Source organism: Homarus americanus, unplaced genomic scaffold, assembly GCF_018991925.1.
Source record: "Homarus americanus isolate GMGI-L3 unplaced genomic scaffold, GMGI_Hamer_2.0 scaffold45299, whole genome shotgun sequence".
In the NCBI taxonomy this organism is placed as follows: Eukaryota; Metazoa; Arthropoda; class Malacostraca; order Decapoda; family Nephropidae; genus Homarus; species Homarus americanus.
Genome location: NW_024753650.1, coordinates 785,034 through 800,451, shown reverse-complemented (window position 1 = coordinate 800,451; position 15,418 = coordinate 785,034). Strand labels below are relative to the sequence as shown.

The 15,418-nt window shown below is 38.7% G+C and overlaps 1 protein-coding gene across 1 annotated transcript; it reads left to right on the top strand.

The window, feature by feature from the left end:
• The first annotated feature begins 11,193 nt into the window (after positions 1 to 11,193).
• Positions 11,194 to 13,466, top strand: LOC121855431 (RNA-binding protein FUS-like). The gene is made up of 3 exons (XM_042350373.1): positions 11,194 to 11,296; positions 11,593 to 11,793; positions 12,165 to 13,466. Exons 1-3 carry the CDS (start codon positions 11,279 to 11,281, stop codon positions 12,447 to 12,449), a joined length of 504 nt encoding a protein of 167 aa, XP_042206307.1. The 5' UTR covers positions 11,194 to 11,278; the 3' UTR covers positions 12,450 to 13,466.
• The last annotated feature ends 1,952 nt before the right edge of the window (positions 13,467 to 15,418 follow it).

Genomic DNA, 15,418 nt, shown 5'->3' with positions numbered 1-15,418 from the left:
AAAATTTTATTTAATTGTTGGTTTAAAGGTAAGTTTTCACAGGAAAAATGTAATGAGGATAAGGGACTTGGATGATCATATACTCTACTATTTTATCATCTTTACCACTGTTCAGCACGTTAGCCGCTTGGGGAGTTTGTCACGTCTCTGTTATGTACTGTACTGGTTCCAGAATGTATCTGTACTTACACCAGTGTTGGTCAAAGTCTGGTCTTGAAATAGCTTACGCTCGGTGCTGTCACAACACTCTAAGCGTTCACAATTCTCTCTTCGAAAAGTTCGCCCTTACAGTTTTTTGGACTTGCGGCTTCTTCAACCTTGAGTTGTGACCTCTTGTGGGGCAGGTGTCTGCCATCTCCAGTTTTGGACACGTGACTGAGTAGTGCCCTTTGAGAAGTTTATACACCTCAGTTAGGTCATCCCTTGCCCGTCTGTGGTATAAGCTAGGCAGTTGCAGGCGTTCTAACCTCTTTGGATAGCTGAAGTGCAGGCACCAGTCTGGTAACCCTCCACTGGACATTTTCAATCAACTGACAGCCCTAGCATATCTCAGGGACCAGACAGGGTGACAGTACTCCAGGCGGGGAAGCACCTCACTCTTGAAGATTGTTATGAGGGACGGGCCATCTCGACACCAGAACGAACTTTATTTTAGACTTAATAGTTTAGTTGCTTGATTCACCTTCTCACGATGGCCCGAGAATATCAGTTCATTTTCAACATGCACACCCAGGTTCTTTTTGCATTTGGTCTCCATTAAAGCTGTTTCTTTGTCCCATTCATACATGTGATATGCCTCTTTACTGTTGGTATGACCTAGGTGCATCCTTTTGCATTTCGTGATGTTGAATTTTAACAGCCATAGCTGGGAGAGATCTTTCTGTACCTCTTCACAGTCCGTTTGGGTCTTAATTAACCTGAACAAATTTACATCATCTGTAAACATTTGTATGGAGGAATGTACGAGTATAGCTTCTAGTACAGTATGTCATTTATTAAAAAAAAAACAATGGGCCCAGTACACTGCCCTGTGGTAACCCGCTTGTCTCTGGTATGCATGACAGTTTCATATCATTGATCATCACACACTGCTTGCAATCAGGAAGAAAGTCTTCGATCCACACTAGGACACCCTGAATTCCGTACCTTTCAAGATTAATTTTTTAACCTTTCGTGGGGTACGCTGTTGAAAGCCTTGGCAAAGTCCAGATATATACAGTATATACAGTATATCGTCAATTTTGCCACCACACACTAGGATCTGGGTCCCCACACCCAGCACCTTGAGTACATGCGTCAAGCAGGTGTGTACCAACATAAACCATGCTGGCATCTCTTTACTAGGTTGTTTCATAGTAGATGTTCCATCATGGCATCTCATTTAATGCTTTCTAGTCCTTTACATACTTTGGTGGTCATGCTCACCGGCCTATAATCATTTGTGGAATGGTGATATCCATTTGAATATTGGCTCAAATAGGTATTTTTCCTGTCTCTGGGTACCCTTTGTTCCTCCAGGCATTTACAGAACAGGGTCTTAAAGGCCTCGGCAAGCCCATTACACAACTCGTGCGACACTCTAGGATGCAAGCTGTCAGGGCCAGGACTCTTATGAACCTTTATCTTTGCCAATTAATTTCTTATACTGTCTTCTGAGAACACAGTGTGGGTCAGCGTTGTGTCGAACCATCTTTCCTCAAATGCAGGCTGGAAGATTGTTCACATCCTCTCGCGAATACTGAGGGAAAAATTTTTTTAACGCTACTGCCTTGTCTTGATCTGAGTGTGTAACTACCATTTTCAAGCCTCAGATCTGCCTGGTTTGTTTAACGGTCTACTTATATTCCCTGGAGCCAGTGGGTTTGGTGTTAGGTATATATTTATCAATCAAATACTGTTGTTCACTTTACTCACTATGATATTCAGCGTAGTATTTGCTTCTTGTATCTCGGTGAGCCAGGTCACTGAATACTCCTCATCCCATCATAATCGCTCTTGTAATATTGTACCTCGGCCTGTTTTTATCATAAATCAAGTAGCAGCTAAATCTGAAGGACAACATTACGTGGTGACTGGTGCCGATGGGGGCTTGATGTTCCGAATTGGCCACCATACCTTCCTCGTTAGTTCTGAGGCCCAGCGGTTTGGGTACTTGTTCCCCTCTGTAGTGAGTCGAAGCTTTAACACGTTAAAATAGAAAAATGTGTCGGATTTTCTATAAAAAGAGTAGCGGGATTATTAAGGTCATTTGGTGTATAGTTTCATTTCTCCAGCTGATGTTGCCATAATTAAAGTTCCCATGACAAGGAGGTGGCTAGGGTTGAGCGTCATGGCATTACCAATTAAGACTCTTAAGTTCCTTTGGTGTAATAAGCTATAATGTGGGGATCTGTAGATACATCCAATAATGAGTAAGTCTCTCCTCTATAAAAATTTTGCATCACTTGGATTCTTCAAAATCATCTTCCCCATGACGTATGGGACACAAAACTGGAAGTGAATTAACAGCGGCCGACTACGGTTTCGTCAGTAAATTATATTCCAAAGCTATCCCTCAGCAGGGGTAGATCTAGGAATATCGAAAGGGGGAGTCCAAGAAGTTGTGGGTGTGGGGAACACTGCGAGCACAGCTGTAAGGCCCCCAGAATTGTTTTGAAATCTGACCAATATCATGGGCATTTTGAGGTCTTTTGAAGTCCCGATAACTTGATATTAACATATTCTGAGGTTAATATAAATTATTTTTTACTATACAAAAACGCCTCAGTTCAATACTGCATTAAAGAAAAAGTATTTAAATTTTCTGGTGAACGGGTCGTCCGGACCCCCTGGATCCGCCCCTGCGCAGTCATGGTCTTGAGTACTGATGGAGCTTGAGTTGCTGTTAACAGGTGTTGACACAACTTTCCGTTTCATCGCGTCAGTGGGGAGTTGAAGGCTCGGCGTAGGGCTGCGAGCAGTGAAAGTGGCAGCCATTGAGAGAAACTCTGCTTCCTCTCTTACTGCGTCACTCGAGAGGGACACCTGGCTATTGGAGGAGGGGGAGATGAAAGAAGACGTGGTGGATGTGGGTAGTAAGACAAGGGAAAGAAACCAGGGAGCTTAAGTAAGAAGGAATAGAAATAGGCTGGACGGGATAAAGGGTGGGTAAGGTTGGTGTGAGCGAGGGAGAGGTATATGTAGAAAGGGAGTGGGATGAACGGTTAAATGGGTCGGGCGGGAGACGGAGTAGACCCAGTGGAGAAGAGTGGACGAGGAAAAGGATGCGAAAACTCGCCATACCTGTATAAACAAGTTACTCGTCAACTCTTGTTTTCTCTTTAGTGAACTAAAGAACAGGCATCAATATACTGTACAACTATTTTCTATTTTGTACATGTATCTTTCCCTATTCGTATTTCCCTCTCCTCACCCCGCGATAAAAAAGAAAAAAAATATTAATCACAGGAGAGAGATCACCCCCACGGGAGATACAAACCGCTACCGAGAAAGTTTCACACTGGTTTTCAGGCAAAATCACACTTGACCTACTTTATCATAACCGAACAGGATATTGAGATTTTAGGAAATTTCAATTGCTTTGGTAACTCCGATGGGATTATGCTCAATATCACAACCAGTCTTGGTATTTCATTCTTATTTAATCGTAATTCGTATCTGCTCAAGAATTATATACTTTGTACAGGTAGACTGATTACATAGTGCGTTTAAAAAAAATATTCGGTTTACATGAAATCAAATGGTGCACACATGTCGAAACAATAAACCTTTCTCATATATATATATATATATATATATATATATATATATATATATATATATATATATATATATATATATATTATATATTACTAATAGACTAATTTAGATATATTATTCAGCATAAAGCTATTCCTTAAATTGTTTCATCCCTTCAAATGTTGTAAATGACGACACAAAACACACGTGCTTATGTTTACCTGACATGGACTCCCCGTTCTTAGTTTATTTTCATTTTTTTTTATGCAAAAGATCGAAACCTATATCATTTTTATTTAGATTGCGTATATTTAGATCTCTGACTAGTTTTAAAGCTGTAATAGCAAGTCATCACAGACCTGACCTACTCGAACTTGTACGAATTATCTCGCACTACAACTACAGATTTTATTCGACAAACAAGTAAAGTGACAAACAGATTGAATGTGTAAAAGTAGTTTAAAATACTTAATCTTCTTCCCCACTGATCGGCATTCTAGCTGTTGTGCATTGTTGACACAAGTAATGCCGCAATGAAATTGGCATGCACAGAATAGAATGGATCTGAAACCACGCCAGTGTTAACCAAGTCTGGTCTTGAATTAATTCCCACTCAGTGCCGTCACAGCACTCTCTAGCAGGTTATTCCAAAAGTTCACAACTCACTAAAAAAAGTTAGCTTAAGGAGCTCTTGTGGGGCGGGCATCCGCTAGCTCCAGATATCAGCATTCAACTGAGTAAAGTCATCCGAGGCACTTATAAACTAGTAGTAAATGCCCCTTTTCCGTCTTTTAAGATATACAACTGCAGGCGATCCAATCTCTCTGGGTACTTCAAGTGCTGGAGTGCATATATCAGTATGGTGGCCCTCACATATCAATCAACTGACAGTCTCTCGCATCTCTTGGGGACCTGGGACCAGACGGGATGACACTGTACGCGTGACGGGGAAGCTCTTCACTTTTGAAGAGCCGCGTTGTATTGTTACAATAATTGTTGTTACGTTAGGGTTTAATATCTTAAAACAAATCTTTATATGGTAGTTTAGGGCACTTTATTGAATATCTGGATCTTCAAATGCTCATAATCAACAACAAACAATAACTAATAAGCACAACCTAACACTCGTGCTACCATGGAAAAAATTCCTTGCCGTTTATTTTCTAACACAAGCTTAGCTACGTTGTTTCTAGTGTGCAAAGTGAAAGTGGGTCTCAGAGGCCTGACACAGTGCACAAGGAGGGATAAATCCGTTCAAAGATAAAAGCGATAGATGTTTAATATCAGGGTAAATCTGTTGTACTGTACCAGGCTTCCAGTAATTGAGGGAGAAATAGCAAAATTATCGCCCCGTTTAAAGCATTTATGAGTTTAACTTGTGGCCAGCAACACTCCATTATCAACAGTTTTACCAGATATCAAAAGCTCTAGAATAATTGTGCAAACCTCCACAGGCAGTGACATTGAAAACTTACTTATATTCAATATCCAGACGCTAATTGGGTGGCTCTGTAAATAATTTTCCTTTTAAGAATAATGTATGTTGATATACCTGATCAATAAATTGATTTTCACTTTAATTGGTGAGTAGCTACCGTGTTATGCTAACCTTACATAACGTTAGCTCTTTGAGCTTTGTGTCGACGCCCAGCCATTTTGGATAGCTTTGCTATCCATCACATCAGTAGAACTTGTATGTTTGTGCACCCAAAACAGCGTCAGTGAAGTACTTTTATAAGTATAAAGTAAAATATACATCGTTATGGTAAAGATATTCAAGCCGTCGTCCATAAATAATTAAATCAGCTAATCTGTGACGTCGCATTGTAAATTTCTTTGTTTACTTTCCTCCAACTCCTTACTTCTCCGTTTATTTTCTGCAGTCGCTGTACCTGGGAGCATCAGCAGACACCACCCACCACATTGAAACACGGCGAGGTAGATATCATAAAAACCTGTCAGCCGAGATAACTGGAATTCTGAAAACTACTTGAACTTCACCAATGACACGTCAACTTAAAGATGAGGTTTGGGATGTCACCGTTTTTACTTTTTAATAGGCAGGAACTTTCTATATGTCTCGTCAGGATTCGGTATCTGGTTGTCATCCATGTTGAGTGTTATTTTGAAGACTATGATACTTTTGTCACAACGTAATAAAGAAAGTGGCATATATGTGGATACGGTCTAGCAAATAATAAACCCTGGCACTAAACCGTCACCATGTAAAAGAGAACCTCCGCTTGGTGACGTATTGGTTAATTTAATCAAATATTAGAATCCTTGGTCGAATGTAGCTCCTAAAGGCATGACTAGCCACCGCCACGGCAACCCAGTCCTGAGGCCAGCTTGATGACCTGCAGACATATTGTGATTGTCATGATAAGGTTGTGGGCTTCGAGATATCCGGGTAATATTGAAGAGCGCACTAGTAACAATCCTCACAACTTTCTGTTCAGTTGCTTTCTCTGCATGATTGTATATTGACTTTCTAAAGTGCTTGAGGATCCAGGTTGGGATTCTAACGTTCATCAACCCTTCACCCTGCCTACAGAAAACTTTCGCATTTCTTATTTGTATCAAGCTAATTTGGTAAATCAATCAATATATTAATTTATAAGTCGTTAAAGTAAAATACCTTTGTGGAAAAGCCTGTAAACTACCTTTAATTAGAAGACCAAGAAACTGGCCACAAGTACTTCGTTCCTTAGAAAATAATATCGGTTAGTCAGTGAACCAGTATTGGTATTCATTGATCTAAAAAAATATATATATATATATATATATATATATATATATATATATATATATATATATATATATATATATATATATATATATATATATATATATATACATACATACATATATATATATGAACTTTTGCATATATATATATATATATATGCAAAAGTTCATGCGGACTGTTCCCTGCGGTGACTTCAAGATTATTTTTTTTGCTTGGTAACTTTTCTTCTCTGTTCAGGTTTTTGTGAGATGAAGGGCATTCCTGGATGGTCCATAGGATATTAAAAAAGGAATAGAACCTATTCGACCCGGAGTGTCGGATACACTCCATTGTTACTCCATTTACAAACTCCCATCATTAAAATGATAAAGTACACAAAACATCTTTATATTAAGTTTCCTTATTAACTTGATACTTTATTAGATACCCTGTACAGTATTTGCTTGGGGTGTTAGGAGAACTATCGCAGTGAGAATCTCTTGAACTGTACAGTATATACCGGTATTTCTGCTGCCCCCTTTTTTCTTTTTTTTCTGTATACCTGTACTGCATTTCATATTAATGCAATAGTTTTTGCTTTTATATATATCTATATATATATATATATATATATATATATATATATATATATATATATATATATACATATATATATATATATATATATATATATAGATATATATTTTTTTGTGTATTCGGCGTCATATACCTTGAACTGTTGCGAAGCTAGAAGTACTTGTAATAGATTAATAACGAAAGCTTTCTTAGAGTTTGAATTATGAAAATAAAGAGAAAATCTTTTTTCAAGGGAAATTTTGAAGCAGCTTTATAAGTGTTTAGAAACGAGAAGTTGGTGAGTAATCGCAATAGAGGGAAAATGTCGACACTGAAGAGGTAACGTGTTCAATCGTCACAGACCGACCATTTAGAAGAAAGTTTCATACTATGTTGCGACGGGAAGATTATCACGGCTAGAAACTTACCACAATAATAATCCAGATAATAACACCTATTCCAAGTTGTTGTTAATGACTTAGCGTACGTGTTGGTGAGGGTGTGAGAATGAGTATGGGTCAGTGACCTGTGCCCGGGTGGGCTAATTCCCGTAAAAAAAAAATGTACACATGTATTTTCACTGTACTTATACAAACAGAGGCTCAATCAGGATTTTTTTTAAGGGAGGGAGGAGGGTCAGATTAATTATGATGACTAAGAACATTAAATTATCTACCCAGAAGCATAACTGGATCACGTGAAGATTAGTCCCAGCTTATTTCATGGGGGCTTAGGTTAGGTTAGGTTAGTGTTAAATTAGTTACTCTTAAGGTGAAATAAACTGTGATGTTTAATCTTTATGTGATTCGCATAATTTAATTTTAACATATGTTCTTAATATAGCAAATGACCAAAAAAAAAAGGACACATTGAACTTGTCTAGTTACCTCTTCCATACGAGTTAGAAAGCGGTGACGCACACACACACACACACGCTAACTCTTGCCCTGTAGGTTTAATTATCTGGATGGGTGAGCTAGTTAAACAAAAGAATGTCGCAACGCTTGGCTCTGATTCTTAAATACTTGGAGAACCTTTTTTATGTAGATTTTACTGGTAATATGAAAATGCATCTAATTTTGGGAGAATTTCAGTGCTATTTTGGTGATATTTAAAGGTTTCTAAGTCTCATTTTCTTCACAACAACGCATCTAAAAGCCTCACTTAACCTAAAAACACACAAAAAACTAACATCTGTTTAAAATAATTTCGGATAGATTTTCTACCATAATTTGGTCTCTTAATTGGTGTACAGTAAGTGAAACAAACATTCGGTTAAGGTGGAGGTATATAGCCTAGCATTAGAAAGTTATATTTGAAACATTGGTTATAATATTTTGGGTTAAGTCATCTATTGTTTACTGAAAATGAGAACAATAGATACGCCAATTTTGTATCGTTTATCTCTCTCTCATAGCATCGCACTGTCGGTCTCTCACTCTCCTTCCGACCCCCTACCCCTTCTCTCTCTCTCTTTCTCATAACATCAGTCGCCTCGAGTAAGTCATCACAGGCTTTCACGGCAAATTTAAGTAAAGAAAGTTGCGAAGCACAGGTTCTGCCCCCGGGAGGCAAACTTGTAGTTGTTGTGGTGGTGTTGTAATATGGTTGAGATGACGAATGTGGTTGTGGTGATGGTGGTAGTGATAGTGATGGTCGTAGTGGTAGTGATGGTGGTAGTGAGAGTAATGGTGTTAGTGGTAATAATAAAATAGTAATAGTAGAAAGATAAATGACAATGATACAGATGTTGAAATAATACGAGTAATTAAGTTATTGTAATATAAAATAGTGTTAGAAGAGGTGTTAAATGCAAATGTGTTAGTGATATACTACTAAGACTGCCATATACTGTAATGGTATTGATCCTCGTGGTAATGGTGGCAATTAAGTTGATGCTTGTGGCGAAGGTTGATAATGGGTGACGTGATTGGTCAATTTAGCCAGGTAGAAACCCGTAGCAACCAATAATAACATCAGGTTTCTCTCAGTTCAGGTACAGTACGACTTGTATTTCCTCCCGTCGACAGGTGAGTGTATTTACGAACATAGAATACGCGCTTAAAGACCTTAGTGTTGAAGCGCAATAAAGCATTATAACATCAATAAATTTTCGTCACACTTTTAAATACAGACTTTACATTACGTTGTAAGATGTCAGGTGCTACATATGGGATCATTGGTTCCAACGAATATTAGGATAAAAGATTTGTAGTAGTAGCAGAAATAACAGTAGTGTAGTAGTAGTAATAGTGAGAGGAAGTAGTATCACGTGTATTAATAATTATAATGGTGGTAGTGGTGGTAATAATAATAACAGTGGGTTGGAAAAAGTCCCAGGCTTCGAGGTGGTGTTGACGGAGACTCGCGTCCACAGCTGTGTAAGGAGACGTCAAGCTGTGTTCACTGAGGGATGGCGAAACTTACTCACCTGGGAGCGAGAAGACACCGTATTTGTAATGGTGCCACATGACTTTCCATTCTGGTTTATCTTTCTTTATATTCACCTCTTGATAATCATAAATATTGTATTCACCACTAAAATAAAGGAAACGCTGATTAGTCTCCATATTTGTTTCTGGAAAATGAATTCATGAATGTTGTCCGTTCTATGCTTAACACAATAGTAATACTGTGTCTTTGTACTTATTTGAAACACCTATCACGGTCCGTCTCTAATAAGAATGTCTAAAGTTTTGCGCTACATCACACGAAGCACTGAAATTGCTTAGTTCCTGGATATACCAAAGTTTGTCAACTTAATGAGAATGTCCAAAGTACAGTTCTCAGACAGCTACACCGACATTCAGACGCTTCACTTACCAAGATATACTAGAACGTCTATTATTACCCCTTTTCATAGTACAGAAGGTTAAAGGGGTGATATGGGAGAATTTTATTCGATTCTTAAAGGCTAATACCCGCTGCAATAAACGGCTGGCCCCCCCACTCGAGATTAACGCCTTAAGTTAAAGAAAATATCAGTCCCGTATAGAAACTGCCGGTTACAGTATTTGGAGTAAGAGTTGTGAACCTAAACTAACCTAACCTGACCTGCCAGCGAAAGTTGCGACAACTTCAAGTGTGATCTCCTTTAATTCAGATTAAAGCTATACTGGTTTTTGCATGTTCGCGTAGTATACAGTTGGCGGGTGTGTGCCGTGAGGACTGATCTGATGAAAAGTGCATCTTTGCGTGTGATGGATTATTATTATTATTATTGTTATTATTATTATTATTATTATTATTATTATAATTAGTAGTAGTAGTAGTAGTCATAATAAATGTGAGTGGTATTGATAGTAATAATAGTACACTTTGTAATAGTATTATAGTATTATTGATGTAACAGAACAAAACTACATTTACAGTTGGGAAAGTGATGGCAGTTGGGTGCATTGCCAATTACACTGCCTAATTGTACAACAAAGGGGGGGGTTCATTCTATAGTTAATACCGTAATACCAACCACAATTTGTTTTCACCTATTGCGTAATCACTAGCATTCCTCACTCCTGCCATAATAACAATAGATTAGATTAAATATTTCCAAGCGGAAGACTCTTATTATGACATTCCCATCACATAAACGCTACGATAATAGAAGGTTGAAGGCTCAAATTACTAACAATGTAATTATCTCATAACCCCAAGTCGTTAATGTTCTGAATGTTATGTAACTGTTATCTCAAACATGGAAGCCTATATTAAGCGCACAGTAAATACAGTTCATTTGTTTACAAGACCATAACAAACTCGACTGGCGGGAAGACGATAGGTGTAGCCTCAAGCTTATGGATTCAGCATAGCCGTCTTAACCACCCCGGAGCTACGTTTAAAGGAATCATAAATATCTTGAATCATATACTGTATATAACTGTACACTTGTGTGAAGAGCGTTATAATTGCAGAAGAGCAGCACGTGACTCCCTCTGCCATATTGCCCAGTAAGAGAAAGCTATGAACCTCACTTTCACACTTTCTTGAGTTAATATTGAACTTTTATCATATTTTCCACACTGGTAATATGTAAGGTCTCACATTTACGTACTCTAATGCATAATATATAATCATACTTTATCTAATATGTATATTGAAAGATTAAACCATAGATATAAATTATGTAGCTTTTTTCAGTATGTGCTGCAACTTGGCACCTCACGTAGCTACAGGTATAAATAGGAGACAGCAGGTGTAAGGCTTCAGTTTCAAGTGGAGTATAGTAGTGAGCACAACATGAAGATAGCTTTAGTGGTAAGTTGTCATCTTTTCTCCGTATTATGTGATGATACATTATAAGGATATCACACGAGCACATTGTTTTCATTTTAGTTATGGTTACTCTCTAAGTTAAATATGTTGTATATAACTGATTAAACACGCAAATTGCATACACATCCTAAATCTACCGTTCTTGGATATTACTAGATTAAAAGATAGGGACAAAAATATAGCCAGGGATATTGGCAGCCAGACATACTTTATAATTTATCCTCTTTGCTATTGATGAGTCTCAGATATTAATATAAACACGTTACTCTGGTTGACAGGTCGTGGCGGTGGTGGTGATGGTGTTGGGTGACGTGAACGGGATGCCCCAGGGTGGAGGAGGGTACAAGCAACCTGAAGGGTATTTCCAGTATGTCAACGTGCCTGCCCACAAGGAGTACGAGTTTGGTTGGAATCGTGGTAACCCTCACCACTACATCTCCCGCTTTGAGCAGGCTAAGGATCACCGCTTCCGTACCAGGGTAAATAATGCTTCACTTTACATCAGTTACCCCTTTGAAAAATTACTTTACATCAGTCACCCCTTTATTGTTTTTGTTTTATTAATCATCTTATTGCATCTGTATTATTTACCATATACTTTTTGCTGGTACTTAAATATTTTCAATCATACGAAGTTATTTATTCCCTCTGGCTTAACAGGAGTCAGGATTTTATCGAAGTTGTTCCTGTATTGCTTGTTTTATGAGCGCTAAGTTCCTCTAGTTATGTATTCCTTGGATCACGTGAGGATTAGTCCCCAGCTTATCACCTCAAGATTAACCACACTGGGGGGCTAATCTTCATGTGGCTTTTTTTAGTTTTAACTTTTAACTCAACCTTAATCCCGCAGGTGAAGTGGTCAGATACCTACGGTGGCTACGGCGAGCACTACTGGGAGTACAATCACGCCCCTAAGTACCCCGAACACAACACGTACAAGGACCCTGAACCCTCCTACGGACATCCTGAACCTTCCTACGGACACCCTGAACCTTCCTACGGACACCAAGAGCTCTCTTACGGACCACCCAAGGGTTACCCATCTGAGAATATTCCTGTCATTATCGCGGACCCTCACGACATCCAGTTAGCGGAAGGTGGTGGTGGTGGTGACTACTCCGCTGCTCGGGAATAAACACAGCCGTGTCTTCCTCTCGCCCACGCCATCATTCATCTCCCCCGCCTCACCTGGATATATTATGGACCAGGTGACCCCCACAGGTGTGAGGTACAGGTGCCCACAGGTATAAGTTACAGATGTCCACAGATGCAACAACTATTTGAGGAGCCTCTGATAATGGGCAAATACCTCCCTGGTCTCCCCAAAGGTCGATATTGTATGTTGATTTATATTTAAGTAATGGTCTTCACTGTACATCTTGGGAGACGAGTATAAGTATAAATGTTTCCTCCTTAACCCCCCCAACAGCCCCAGACCTTCAAAACTAAAATTACCAGTAGTTTAAAGCCCGGAGAGATTATTTGTTGTGACGAGTTTAAAGATTTCCTCCAAAATATGTGGTCAGATTCTACGACGGCAGGTCCCGCCATCACCCGAGTCTGACACACTAGCACTGCAAGATGTGTTGGGCTACCGTTACAGGCGGGGTTTATCTCTAGTCTAGTCCCGGGGAGTGGATGCCCGCCCCCACACGGCCTTCCACACATCCACAACCCACCCAGCCCCGCCCACTACTACCCACATATCCACCCAGGCTTACCCATATCTCGCGCATATCTGATTGCTTACTCATAGCATACTTGTACCCACAACCATTCACCCACACGGCCTACACATCCACAAGCCTCCTGCACCCCCACAACCGACCCACATACTCAGACCAACCAGTACAACCACAACCCGCCAACATATTCATCCCCACACTGACCCTCACTGAAGATGTTGACTGTGAACAACATCAAAACACTTATTTATAGAGATCAAATCCTTAAGTGAGTTTGTAGACAAAATTCTCTCGTCACTTGTTTCTCTGTATACGTATGTTTTTGTGTGTGTTATTTAGTGACAATATTTACGTTCAGAAATACATATTGAAGGTTACGCTTTTTGTGCCTTGTTGACCTAGTTATCGCTGTTATTATTATATTGTTATTTTTTGAGCATTTTTGTAATAAAATGATATGAAGAATTTGTTATCTTATTAAACCTGACCACAGATACATTGTAGCCTCGCATTTATTATCACACGTCACCAGAGATACACTGTAGCCTAGCATTTATTATCACACGTCACCAGATACACTGTAGCCTAGCATTTATTATCACACGTCACCAGAGATACACTGTAGCCTCGCATTTATTATCACACGTCACCAGAGATACACTGTAGCCTAGCATTTATTATCACACGTCACCAGATACACTGTAGCCTCGCATTTATTATCACACGTCACCAGAGATACACTGTAGCCTAGCATTTATTATCACACGTCACCAGAGATACACTGTAGCCTAGCATTTATTATCACACGTCACCAGATACACTGTAGCCTAGCATTTATTATCACACGTCACCAGAGATACACTGTAGCCTAGCATTTATTATCACACGTCACCAGATATACTGTAGCCTAGCATTTATTATCGCACGTCACCAGAGATACACTGTAGCCTAGCATTTATTATCACACGTCACCAGATACACTGTAGCCTAGCATTTATTATCACACGTCACCAGAGATATACTGTAGCCTAGCATTTATTATCACACGTCACCAGAGATACACTGTAGCCTAGCATTTATTATCACACGTCACCAGAGATACACTGTAGCCTAGCATTTATTATCACACGTCACCAGAGATACACTGTAGCCTAGCATTTATTATCACACATCACCAGTTTCCTATCTGTAATTTCTTTTGAACTACACACTCCAACGATCGAACTAGAGTATATTGTATGTTGACCAAGAACGTTGAGATAACAGTTTACAATACAAAAATCTTTCTATTGATTCCTGTAGGGGTACTGGCGTTGATTCTAAACTGCTGCAATTGACAGGTTTAGATGTATGGTAAGTTAACTGAGATACAAGATAAATCATTACCCTTTGGTGTGGTGTATGAAAAATGGGAAACTATTTATCCTTACGTAATTCAGTTAAGTTGTTCTCAGATCCTTTACATGACGAATTCCTTTAACATAATGGTAGATTCATCCACGTACCCCACTCCTACTATGTTCTGGGCAGCGTCCCACTGGGGCTTATAGTGACCCCAGAGTGCACAAATGTTCCAACATGAGAAAATCAGAAATAATTTCCCAGGGGAGATAAATTTTACATACCAAATGATAGATTGAAAAAAAAATCTTACCAGACAATTACACACAGAGAAAACCCCAGCTTCTTAACAGTTGACAAAATTCCACCAGGTCAAGTTTTTTTAAGTCCTAACACTCATGGACGAGATTGAAGTCACTTTGCTGTAGTTTTTGTCTGCACATTAAAGAACATAGCACTTTGGCATACCTGGAATCTGAAGGGAATCTGGGTAGAGACTATTTAGTGATACATTTCTCACGCGTTTTAAGAACTCACAGTAAGTGATTTACCTAATTTATCTCATGACCACCCAAATTAGAAGTGGCCATGAGGGGGCGGAGGGAGTCCTTATATTGTTCTTGGTAGTCTTATCCAAGGCTTGAGTTTGTAGATTATTCCATAAGTCTACCACCCACTATGTGAAGAAGTATTTCCTTGCATAATTCGTCCTGCAAGACATTCAAATTATTTCCTCCCGTGTCAATGGTTTAACATCCGGAAATGGCCTGTTAACGTCTTCCATCCTTTTAAAGAATTTGAAATTGAATGAAATCTTTGGTAATGTTTAAGAAATGTCTTTAAGCGGGTTCAATATTCATGAAACTTTATATAACCTTTACAAGAATTTTCTTTATAGTTAATTTACCTTAGAATACGTGTCAAGTCGGAGTTCTTATTTCCGTATTGACTAAAGGCAAAAATCTTATTAAATTATTGAATATAAAGATAATTTTCATAATTAATTCTAATTTATATATAAATAGTATTTAAAACATAAACATAAAGGTATTTTTTATTTATTTAAGCTTTATTTAGT